Raw genomic sequence first — 13,456 nt, 5'->3', positions numbered from 1 at the left:
AGTTAGAATGGATGCACGATGTGCTATCACTGATATTTTAAGGTTTGACAGTTGGGATTTCAAATTAACATGCTGACGTTTAAAACATGGGACGTAATTGCAACTCGTAATTGCCCAGAAATTGGATTTCACCCATTTTGGAGAATAGAAACGATGTTTTTTTCATGCATCAAAAATGATGTCACTACAGAAGGTATAAAACTGGTACGTTCCATTCTTGCATTAGTTAAATCCCATTGTTATCAGACTACTGAACAGTCCACTCATAAGCTAAGGTTGTAGTCCTGATCTCCCAACCTACACTATTGCGCCCCCGAACTTTTCTATCTGCACTTACTCTACAGCTATACACTATAATGTTCAAGAACACTATATTGTGCACTCTGGCGTTTTTCTCTTTGCAATGCCTGTTGTAGTTATGTGTGACTTGTACTCGGGTATAGTATGATTTGACTGCATAACAGGCAAAGGAAGTTTTTCCACTGTAACTCGATACACATGACAATAATAAACTAATACGAATAAGTATCTGATAAGGTGATGCTGGAGGTGGGGCCTCAGAGTGGGATGTCTAGATTCCCTAGTTGCTGCTGGTGGTCGAAATTCGGAAACGGGGCTTTGAGGTGTCTGATGACCATGGACCTGTGACCTCGGCAGGCAAGATCAAGCATGATCCATCTCAATATATTCCCTGTAGAATCATAGTATCTGTGTCCCTGTGAAAATCACTCTGATAAACTAGTGCTTCCCTCCAAGGCAATGGGGATCCGTGAGAGAATGCTGTAGAATGTGGTAAAACATCACCCAAGATGGTGAGAGACGCATCCATTTATTTACTAAATCAGATTTGCTGCAAGAGTGTAGTCGTTTTTAATCATGAATTAATAGCTATGCACATTGCTTTCTAAAAATATTCGTCCATTACTAAATTTCTCGTGTTCATTAAATTTTAAATGTTTATAACATTTTTAAAGTGCCCTCCATGAAGAAGAATAACGAAACCTTTTATAGCCTTCATTTATCTTAATTTCTCTGACTACAATCATTTTCAGTTTAGAAAGGCACATGAATTTTATCTACTAAAACAGTTCTGCTGCTTCCTCCTCCCTGTATGGCCACGTATTCAACATACATTTTGTGATTGTCATTTCTTCATTCAAAGCAAAATCTACATGATTTCAGTTTCAGTATTGTTTGGTGAGGTTTGAACTTTAACCAAACACTATGTATTCTAGTTTAGTTTAGAGATACAGCATGGAAACAGGCTCTCTGGCCCACGAGTCCATGCTGACTATTGATCACCCATTTACAGTAGTCCTATGTTATTCCACTTTTGCAACCACTCCCTAGACGTCAGGGGCAATTTATAGAGGCCAGTTTACCTACAAGCCCGCATGTGTTTGTAATGTGGGAGGAAACTGGAGACTCCGGAGAAAACCCATGCAGTCACAGGGAGAACGTGGTTTCCAGTGACTAAATTCAACGGCTGTTCTGATTTTCCCAATTTCACTCAACATAAACCAAGATAACCATAGGCTTGAAGTTATTCAATTGTAAAAGGGATTATGACTGTGATGACATTTGCCAAATAGCAATTTCCTTTTTGTGGGATACTTTCAGCTAATTAAGGTTGAGGTTGATGGGAGACCTGATACCATTTTCTCAGGATAGAAATATCAAATAGGAGAGGATATAGCTTTAAGATGAGGGGAAACGTTTGAAGGAGATGTTAAGGGCAGGTTTTTTTACACAGAGGGTGGCAAATGCCTGGAACTCACTGCCAGGGGTGGTTGTGGAGGCAGATATGATTGTGGCATTTAAGAGACTTTTGGATAGGCACATGGATATGCAGGGAATGGAGGAAAATGGTATTGGGGGTAGGGTACATGGATAGAGAATGGGTTGACAGACAGGAAGCAAAGAGTACGAATTAACGGGTTCTTTACAGAATGGCAGGCAATGACTAGTGGGGTGCCACAAGGCTCGGTGCTGGGATCCCAATTATTTGCAAAATATATTAACGATTTAGACGAGGGAATTAAATGTGACATCACCAAGTTTGCAGATGACACAAAGTTGGGCGGCAGTGTGAGCTGCGATGAGGATGCTATGAGGTTGCACGGTGACTTGGATAGGTTGGATGATGCATGGCAGATGTAGTATAATGTGGATATATGTGAGGTTATCCACTTTGCTAGCAAGAACAGGAAGGCAGATTATTATCTGGATGGTGTCAGATTAGGAAAAGGGGAGGTGTAATGAGACCTGGGTGTGCTTGTACATCAGTCACTGAAAGTAAGCATGCAGCGAAGAACGCTAATGGCATGTTGGCCTTCATTGCAAGAGGATTTGAGTTTAGGAGCAAAGAGGTCCTACTGCAGTTGTAAAGGGCCCTGGTGAGACAGTACCTGGAGTATTGTGTGCAATTTTGGTCTCCTAATTTGAGGAAGGACATTATTACTATTGAGGGAGTGCAGCGTAGGTTCACCAGGTTAATTCCCGGGATGGCGGGACGGACATATGATGAAAGAATGTGTCGACTAGTCTTTTATTCACTGGGATTTAGAAGGATGAGAGGGGACCTGATGGAAACATATAAAATTCAATTATATGATTGGACAGGCTGGATGCAGGAAAAATGTTCCCGATGTTGGGGAGTCCAGAACCAGAGATCAGAGTTCAAGTATATAAGTTAGGCCATTTAGACGAGGAAAAATTGTTTTCACCCAGAGAGTTGTGAATCTGTGGAATTCTCTGCCACAGAAGGCAGTGGAGGCCAATTCACTGGATGTTTTCAAGAGAGTTAGATTTAGCTCTGAGGGCTAAAGGAATCAAGGGATATGGGGAAAATGCAGGAACTGGGTACTGATTTTAGATGATCACCCATGAACATATTGAATGGCGGTGCTGGCTCGAAGGCACCTATTTTCTATGTTTCTATGAAATGAATCAGGCAGATAAAAGTTGATCTTGCATCAGGTCCCTGAGCTATACTGTTCTATGTTTTACATTCTAACTGAATTTAATCAGCAAATTTTACATCCTGTCACAGAGGTATAGTTTGACAACAGTGCAAATATTGTGATAACATTCAAATATTATGGGTCGGAGCTGTGTGTATGACTTCTGATGAAAATATTTCGATATTATGTGTTTTTATAAATATTAATCCATATTTTTAGAAAACTCACACTTGGCAGTGGTGGTGTTCGGGAGGATGTATACTTTTAATGAGGGAAAGGTTGTTTGAACCTGGTGACTATTCAGTGAAATACTTTCCCATGTATCTAACCATCTCCTAAATGATTTCTGAATCCAATATGTATCAGTGCATATTCTCTCACCTTACAGCAAAGCTGGAAACTACAGCAAAAAAATCATTGATATTTAGACAACACCTTTAATGTTGAAATGTCCCAGACACTTTAAACATGTTGATAAAGATGCTGGTTCATGAAGTGCAGATCAAGAGAGGGATGAGTACTGTAAAAAGGATGTCATAGAAGCAGTTTCTGAAAGTGGAGGAAAGGCTGGAGTGGTAAAGGTAAAGGTGTTAATGCAAGTAGTTCCAGTTCATGGAGACGAGATAGCTAAAGGAATGGAGGATCTCCAAGGAAACAAAGAGAAAGGATGGCAGTACTGAAGAGTGCAGTTGACAAGATTAGCTTTTCATCCAGTGGGTTTGTAGGGAATTCAGGCCTCTTTGATCACGTCAACAATACTGCTTGCTGGCTTCCTTAAGGTCCTTCTGCTTGGCTTCAGATAGGCTAGCCCTGAAACAGAACACCCTGCTCTATCGGTCAACCCATTCCCCAGATCATCCCATTTCCCAGATCATCCTCCAATTTGCGCTGGGCCTCACTGACAGTGGAGGAGGCCCAGGACAGAAACGTCAGATTGGGAATGGGAGGGGGTGTTAAAATGCTGAGCAACCGGGAGATCATCTCCGACTACTTCTATCTCTGTCCCGCCCACTCCCCTGATATCAGTCTGAAGAAGGGTCTCGACCCGAAACGTCACCCATTCCTTCTCTCCAAAGATGCTGCCTGTCCCACTGAGTTACTCCAGCATTTTGTGTCTACCTGCTGACTTATGTCAGGAATCGCTTCCCTGCTGCCCAGCTGGTCTCTGACTCTTGTTTCTGCTCGTTCAAACATACAGGTCAGAGACAAGCTGGAGGTCAAAGGGCTGGAGGCAGAACACTGATGCACAGAACCCAAGGGTCTCCAATCTACTGCACCTCTGGCCCCTCGGGTTTACCCTGGTATAAAGAGTTGAAGCCCATTCACCTGAATTTGGTCGTAAATGCGGATGTGTTTAACTTATTTTTAAATTATTTTATCTTAAAATTTTGAATCAATTGAGATGTTTTCAATGAAATTAATTGTATTTTTAATTTATATTCTTAAAATGATTGAAGCCTAGAAGAAGAATTATTAAATGTCTCTTACGATCAGAAATATCTAAACACTGTTCAAAGGCATTTGACTATGGTGAGGAGTTCAGATTGCCAGTGCATTCTGGAGGTGGGGCCTTTGGATTCTCAGCCTGAGGTCAGGTTATTAATTGTAGTGCGTTCTACGTGGTAGCATGACTGCAGGGCATGGTGAGTCAGTTTAGCTGGTCCTTGTTATCCAGATATGGTTAATGGGGGCAGTTGGGCTTTGCAGGTGCCAAATTCAGGCAGTGGGTCAGATCCAGTATGATCTAGCTCTTTATCTTTCTACTCAGCACTAGAAAGGAAAGTTTAAGGGCTGCCTCCTCGGTTGTCATTCTTAGAATGGGAACCCATCTAATAGTCACCATGTGAAGAATTTGAAGTATGTAGATCAACACTTGAATGGCCAAAGCAAAGAAGATTACAGACTAATGTTGATAAATAGCATTAGAATAAATAGCTACACGATGAGTGGCATATATGGTGGGTTAAAGGGGCTGTTTCTGTGATGTATAACTCCATAGTCTTCCCCTCAATGATTCAATGATACTTTATTGTCCCATATACTTAGGTACAGTGAAACTCTTTGTTTTCGTATACAATCTGGTAAAAATCACACAGCAAACTTCACCTAGGCAGTACACAAAGAGTCCCCACATTTCTGGCACTGACAGTTTCAAAGGTTCTTAGCACAGTCTTATCTTCTCGCAGCGGCGAACAGGCCTGGCATTGCTCGTGGCCGCAGTAGACTCGCTGTGTCCCTCTTCATTCCCAGCCGGGTCTCTCTTAGTTCTTGAGAGCCCCCCCCCCCCCCCCCCCCCCGCTGGGTCCTCAGTTCTCAGTGAGCCCCCGCTCATTCTCATTGCTCTCGGCGGCCCGCTGGTTGTTCGGCTCTACCGTGCATCTTCGGGCGGCTCGGCAGGTTCCTTCCTTCCAGTTCACAGTTGCTGGGTTCTCCGAGCATGCATGCAGACTGTGCTCTGTGCCAGGTCCGGTTCAGCTGCGCTCTGTACCGGGTCTTACGTTTGACGGAACTCCGTGCTGGCTGCCCTGAAGACTGTGGCTCCCTGTTATTTATCTAACTATATGTTTTGAGGCTTCTGAACGACCTTCCCATTAGCTAGGCTACTGTCCAATTCTCCTCTTCCTCATTGCAGACATTGCTTTGTCTCTGGATCTGTTGCACTATAATGCTGAGAACCATGCAAACCAAAGCTTTTCATCGTACCTCGGCACACGTGACAATAGCAAACCTAAACCTAAAGCAAAACATCACTGATAATTGAAAAAAAAATTGCAAAAATAATCTGATGGAATGCGCAATATTGAATAGCCTTGAAATTTAGATGCTTCTGACCGAGTTATTTCGGCGTGGAAAACAATTGAGATAAGTTTAAGTTGAATGGAAACTGTGCATCAATGGTTTGGTAGCGCCTGAACCCTGGCATCTCAGGTAACAGTCCAGTTAGTGATGGTGATCTTATCACCATCACTAACTAGCACTTAGCACATCAACTATCTATTTCCTTCAAGAACAGTAAAGTTGAGTAGGCATGAAATAACAACATTGCACTCAAAACTCTGTATAACAAAAATATTTAAATAATCAACTAATTAATGAGTAAAGGTATGGATATATAAACTGTGGAGTTGCATACAATTTGATGATGTGTTGAATGTTCTAGCATACTTTCATAATGATGCCACATGTGCTATAAGGGCTATCGCCTTTTCACTTCCATTTCCTTTCCTCGGAAACGATGTAAGTTTATGTCAGCATCTGTATACAATAATGTATCTGTGGTGACATCATCCCTTGCCGGCACATAAATTTAAGAGGCAAATTACATTGCAGTTTTATCTTTGAGAGTATACTGTAGCTGAAATAGTAACTTTAATAGTGCCAAACAGCCCGTTTAAGTTATGAACTATTGTGAAAAAAAATCAATGTCTTTTGAAGAAATAGTCCTTTTTGCTACTTGACTTCAAAGTATATTGTATAGTAATTTGGAACAAATAATCCTCATAAATTTGTCAGAAAGCTTTTTTTAAATGTAAGAATCTTTATCAGAACAAGTGCTTATATTGCAAGGACCAATGCCATGGAAATAGCACTGTGATTTGATCATATAAATTGTCATGCATTTTTATCAAGTGTCTTAAAATGGCATTCACATTAACCTATTTATCACAGATTAATAATTCCAGTAAGAACAAATGTTTTGATAAAAGGCATTTTGGAACAGATTCACAGAATCTAAGCACTTTGTGCAGCAGCTGTCTAATGACAGCACAGCTAGAAGATTAAACTAAGATACTAGAACCATTGATTCCCTGTTCTGTGCTCGAATGCCATGAGATTCTGATCTAGGTGTATTCTCTTGCGGATTTTGCCTTGAACGATTTTATAAAATAATATTGCTCAATGTAATACAGTATTTTAAGGCTGTCATAGGTTAAATTGTATTGACTGTTATTCTTCCGCTTTAGTAAAAATATTACGTTAAAACATTCTTGAAATTTGCTTTTCCTCTGCTGTATTTTCGTCTTTCTGTGTAGAAATAAAGAACTGCAAAAGGACACAAAGTGCTGGAGTAACTCAGTGGGTCAGGCAGCATCTCTGGTGAATATGGATCGGGTCAGAACCTTTCTTGAGACTGAAGAAGGGCCCTGACCCAAAATGTTACCTATCCATGTTCTCCAGAGATGCTGCCTGACCCACTGACCCATGTCGTACCCTTTTGTCTTTCATAGTTGGGTAAATGGAGAAGCATTAGACCTGTTGGCTCTATTTATGTTGCTAGTCAGGTGGTCATGTTTATTTTCCTCATCTTTGGGGTACTCTACGCTGATAATTTTTAGTTTTGTGAAATGCTGCTTAAAGCATATCTAGTAATCACCATCAAGTGAGGTTGGACACTTGAACTTGAACTGGACGATTTTTTAATTGTAATGTCTTAAGTTGGATGCCAATATTCTGTCCTTTTCTCAATGTCAACAGAAAAATCAACTTACATTTCAAAAACAACGGTATTACTGTCAGCGAGAAAATAGACTGTTCCTCAAACCTTTTTACAAACTAACGGTATGAACAAAGAAATCTCCAATTTTAAGTAACTTCATTTCATACTCCCCTCCCCTCCCTCTCCTTTCTTCCCTCTTCCTCCTCCCTACTCATTTAACCAGTTCCACAGTTCTCCACATTTTTTCTCTTGAGATCGCACCTTCCCTGGCCAACAATGGACCTACCAGGCAATGCCCCCCTGAGGTCATTTGTACCTGGCCCTGATTGGTCTTTGCTCACCTCCAGCTCTTCACCTCACCCTCCTCACCCTCCCCACCCTCTACTTTCAGTCTGAAGAAGGGTCCCGACCCAAAATGTTACTCATCCTTTTTCTCCAACCTGAACCGTTGAGTTAGTTCAGCACTTTGTGTCTATGTTTGATATCAACCAGGATCTGCATATATTAAAAAAATATATATATATGTGTGCGTGTGTGCGTGCGTGTGTGTTTGCATGTGTGCGTGTGTGTGCGCTTTCTATATATATATGTTATATAATATATTTATATATATATATATATATTTGACTCAATTATGTTGTAAACAATATTCAATTATAGTTAATACTTTAATATACATTTTGAACGTTATTGTAAGTGAATGTGCTCACAGGGATATGTCTTCTTTTAACAGTTGGAGTACTGAATGGAGAGGAGCTTGCACTGAGAGCGTTTTCAATGTCTTGGTCAAGCTGATCCAGTTTCATAATGAGCAGAACCATGGAGTCCAGACGTGATCGATTTCGATCTTCCCTCATTTCCTAAGAAAACAGACCACACAATTACAAAGTGCAGACTTTATACAATTATATTATCATACAATTATAGCCACATCAATGCCATTCAACCCAATATGTCTTTGGCATCTCTCTGAAGGACATTTGTAATTTGCTATGAAAAACCTTTTTGAACCATATTCTACATATTTTTTCAAAAATAAGTTTTTTTGTATTAACAAAATATGCAAAACAAAAACCGTGTAAACACTCAATACTATTTTAGTGTCTACACATTCAATATTGGTAGTGTCATACTCAGTAGTACCAGCATCAGTCTACACAAAACACCCTTGTCATTCATGTGGCCCCTGGGGTAAATCCATTCCCTGGTTTCAGGAGTGTCCCCACCAGACTCTGCCCCTCAATGTCCAGCAGTAGAAGGACCCTTGACGGTAGTGGTCCTCCACAGAGTCTTCGTGTAGGCTGCACCAAGCTTCAGTGAGTCCCTCAGAACACACTCTTGCAATCTGGAATGGGCTTGTCAGCAACATTCCCTTATGGACATCTCAATGTGCAAAAGATCAATAAGTTTCCTGCAGGTCAAAGCGCATCTTTCACTGAATTGATGGCCTTCCAATTGCACTTGATGTCCGTTTTTGAATGTGTCGCTGGGAAGGGCCCGTAAATCAGGCTGTTTCCTCTATTGTGTACCTGTTTGGGACAAACTATGACAAGGAACCTTGCATCTTCATCCAAACACTCTCCGTGAAACCATACTTTGCAAAGAGGTGGGCAACCGTCTCCTCTCCACAGCAGTCATCCCGAGGGCAGCGTGACTTGGGAGGAAGACTCCAACGGTCTCCTCTCCACAGCAGTCATCCCGAGGGCAGCGTGACTTGGGAGGAAGACTCCAACGGTACTGTGGGGCCTCCTCTCAAATTCTATGTAACCAATATCTGTCAAATTGAATGTAGACAGAAAATGCTGGAGTAACTCAGCGGGACAGGGAGCATCTCCGGAGAGAAGGAATGGGTGATGTTTCGGGTCGAGACCCTTCTTCAGTCTGCCATATTGAATGTTTAGGTGAGAAGAGAAATCAGAGATCCTACTTTGGATGTTCACATTTTATTTCAGGAGAGTTTGAAGATTGTGATGAAATGGTGGAATTCTCTGCCCAGAGCCAATGGAGGTCAACTGATTAAATATATTCATGAAGGTGAATTGTTGGTGCTAAAGGAATCAGGAAATATGAGAAGGCAGAACAGGGTTGTGAAGCAGATAATCAGGTATAATTATGGTGAATGGTAGAGCAGACATGGCCCGAGTGGCTTACCCCTTCTCCTACCTTTTATGTTTCTATTAAATTACCAAAGATATGGAAGAGAGGCATGTTACTAATCATATGTTGAAGGTGACAGAGATGCAATAGAAACTAGTGGTGATTTCTTGTAATAAATGTTGCCCGGAAATTTTTTTCTCTGAATGCTGAGAATTAGGATCGAAGGATCATTAATAACTATTCCAGCAGCAGCAACGTAGTTAAATTATCAATCTGCAGTTATTCTAAAGGCTTCGCTGGTGATTCCACTTGCCTTTGTGGTGATGGTTCAAGTGTACATTCATCCCAAGGGCAAGCTAAAAGAATTACAAGTTTGCCACAACATCCTGTATAACTGTCTGGAGGAAGTGCATGCAAACATGGACAATTTTGAGTGTGATTTCAAATGTTTACATTGCCATTGATGACGAATTCAAGTGGGCAAAGAGGCATAACTCATTTGTGACTGCCATTCCCATGAATTATGGCTTTCAAACTCATAAAAGAACTACTATAACTCATTGTCCCTGTTGAAATATCTTACGTTACCATCATCTGTTTCAGTTTGTCTGAGCAGATTGCACAGACTTTTCCCTGGGTATTTTCAATCATTTTCAACTGAAAATATACAAGAGTATTGCACATGGGAAGTGTGGTTGCAGCATGCTCGTTGTCATTTTAATGCTTTCCACTGCTGTTCAGGTGATTATCTTACTATTAACTAATGTGGCATGGAAATAAAACTGAACATGTTCTTGGAATATAAGAACTTAAATTGTTGGATCAGAAAGGACTAATCAAGCCAACATCTTTTGTAGACTATAGGCAATCTATCCAATCATGGATGCTACGTACGCAGTTAATTGCTTTTGAGAAAGTTCTGCCAATGTACTTCCTGAATCTCAAATGTAATTAGGCCAAAATATTTTTCCGTCCTAATTTACCATTATTCAATTGTGTCGACCGTTCTCCACAAAAGCAGCTCTCGGCATCATCCGAGACGTTCTTAGCCATTTGTGGTGCATTGCAAAAAATCTTACCAATAGTTTCTTGTCCTGTTTCCAATCAGATTTGAACAAAATGTTTTGAAAAGAACTGTTTGTCACAGCCCCAAATCTTGCAGTTTGAAGTCTTTTCTCCATTTCCTTTAATCACGAGGGGAAAATATTCTTCTCTTTTCTATTTTTTTAATTTTGAAGCTAGATTAAACGAGCTTAAAAGGTCACAAGAAAAACTATTCACAAGGATAGGCCAGAAACATCTTCCATGGAAGACGAGGAATAGCACCATGACCATTGGGATGTTTTATAGGATTTGCCCAATGAAGATGGTGATAAAACAGACACAAGAACAGGAATAGCACCCTATACTCAGCCTGGGCAGTCTTCTGGGCTGAGTCTCCAACTTTGGCTAACCCACTTTCCCTGTCTGTAGCAGAACCAGTCTTTTCTGCAAATCATTCCTCTGTGAAATTGGTTCAGTTTCTCTCTCCCTCTCTTACAGTACGCCTAACTTACTGGGCATGTCTTACTGCACTGGTGCAAGTACCACGTAATACTTCTATGCCTGTATTCTCACCATCTTTATTGGGCAATTACTATAACATCCCAATGGCCATCGAAACCCTCATCCTATAAGGGATATTCAATTTCCATCAATCCCTACCACCACCTTTTCTGCAATTTAACACTACTTTGTTTATTACTCTCGCCCAGTTCTGTTGAAGGGTCAAACTGAAGATAATCACAAAAAGCTGGACCTGAAACGTCACCTATTCCTTTTCTCCAGAGATGCTGTCTGACCCGCAGAGTTAGTCCAGCTTTTTGTATCTATCTTCGGTTTAAACCAGCACCTGCAGTTCCTTCCTACACATTTCGTCTGTTGAAAGATCTATGACCTGAAACGTCAAATCATTTTCTTTTTTTCTTTTCTATTCAAGTTTTCCAGCAGTTTTCATTTTATTTCACATTTCCGGTTTCTGCAGTTTATTTGGTTTTTAATATCTCCCAGCACTTAATTGGATGAAACACCAATTAGGAACCTTACCTCCCCTATCTACTCCCCTTTTTTTGGTGTGGATTTCCCAAGGTCTGGGCAACGCATTATGTAGTCAGTGTTCTGGAGACATATTTGTGGCTATCAACTTCATTCCTATTGAGATATACTTACAACTCTCTCTTACAGGTGATATTTAACATGAGATTAGTAGTCTGGAGCTAAAACATGACTTGTGTATCCAATGTTTCATTGGAACAAAAATCATTCTAATCTCAATTCTATGGCTGGTGTGGAGACATGCCTGGATGTATGTATTATCAAAATCAAGTGGTGTTTTAAATCTCTTCGCAAGCTTTTTCACACAGAGACAAGTTCCTTCCTATGCCATTCTATACCGCAAGGTATCAAATCCCAGAATCATCCTTAGCATTGGTTTTTGATAATCAATGATGTATTAATAGTTTAGAAAGCAAAGGGCCCGACGAAGTAGCGATAAATTGCAGAAGATGACACCACATTTCACATCAGACCCTACAAATGATCCACACATAATTACATAAGCCTGTTATGAGACAGTTATATTCTCCAGAGAGTATTTGCAAGATAATCCAACACTTTTCTGGTTTTGATGACTTCAAAAGGATTGAATATTGACAAAACAAGTGTTTTTCCTTTTCCCGTTTTATCATATCATATCATATCATCATATCATATATATACAGCCGGAAACAGGCCTTTTCGGCCCACCAAGTCCGTGCCGCCCAGCGATCCCCGCACATTAACACTATCCTACACCCACTAGGGACAATTTTTACCTTTACCCAGCCAATTTACCTACATACCTGTACGTCTTTGGAGTGTGGGAGGAAACCGAAGATCTCGGAGAAAACCCACGCAGGTCACGGGGAGAACGTACAAACTCCTTACAGTGCAGCACCCGTAGTCAGGATCGAACCTGAGTCTCCGGCGCTGCATTCGCTGTAAAGCAGCAACTCTACCGCTGCGCTACCGTGCCGCCCGTTTTAGCCAGAGTGCATTCCTTTATCATGTCATATCTTCCAGATTTTTAACAGAATCATGAAAATAAATCTGTAATATGTCACCAAGTACCATATAGATCCATAATAAACACTAGTATAAGAAAATAACTGCAGATGCTGGTACAAATCGATTTATTCACAAAATGCTGGAGTAACTCAGCAGGTCAGGCAGCATCTCGGGAGAGAAAGAATGGGTGACGTTTCGGGTCGAGACCCTTCTTCAGACTGCTGAGTTACTCCAGCATTTTGTGAATAAATCCATAATAAACACATTCATGTTAATTTTCAATACATAATTGAAAGAAGATTGTTGGAAGAATCAGAAAAGCATTTAACTTTCTATGATAAACGGAAAAGTTAGAAAACACGAAATGATCCTGCAAAAGTTCAACTTGTTCTTAAAATAACATAAGCTACAAATAGGTATGCTGCAATAATTGCTAAAGCATTTTAAAATAAGGATGAAATAACACAGAGTGCTCTTACACTATGTCATTTTGTCTGCCTTCTCTTTTTAGTTTCATGACGCTGCACTCAAATCTGTTCCCTTGTTTTGTCATTATGTTACTATCACAGCAGGAGTGTGTAATGTGAGACGCAAAGTAGATGTTGCAGTTACATTCCTCAACACAACAGGATGAGAAAATGAGATGCTATTGTTCACAACATATTCAATCTGTTATATACATTAGGTTCATAGGATGCTTGTGTAGATCAATCCCACAGGCGGATTATCCACACCTGGCTTTCACATTGCTGACCTGATCTATGGTCTCTGGGTGGATGCAAGCCATTTGATTTGGAACATACTTGTCTAGTTTGTTTAGGGTGCAGCTTTATGCTCCAGTAGGGGATTGGGTGGAAATGGATCTCTTCTATTC

General features: G+C 40.6%; 1 protein-coding gene across 1 annotated transcript in view; it reads right to left on the bottom strand.

Moving 5' to 3' along the window:
• The window catches only part of dlc1 (DLC1 Rho GTPase activating protein), a 387,268-nt gene that overhangs the window by 275,857 nt on the left and 97,955 nt on the right, over nucleotides 1-13,456 (bottom strand). Inside the window, exon 3 of the mRNA XM_078398141.1 lies at nucleotides 8,112-8,261. Within this exon, the coding sequence (XP_078254267.1) occupies nucleotides 8,112-8,261 (150 nt within the window). The remainder of the gene's footprint in view (nucleotides 1-8,111; nucleotides 8,262-13,456) is intronic.

This window comes from Rhinoraja longicauda, chromosome 1 (genome assembly GCF_053455715.1).
Source record: "Rhinoraja longicauda isolate Sanriku21f chromosome 1, sRhiLon1.1, whole genome shotgun sequence".
Taxonomy (NCBI): domain Eukaryota; kingdom Metazoa; phylum Chordata; class Chondrichthyes; order Rajiformes; family Arhynchobatidae; genus Rhinoraja; species Rhinoraja longicauda.
The sequence above is the reverse complement of the archived record's forward strand: the minus strand, read 5'-3'. Positions and strand labels throughout refer to the sequence as shown.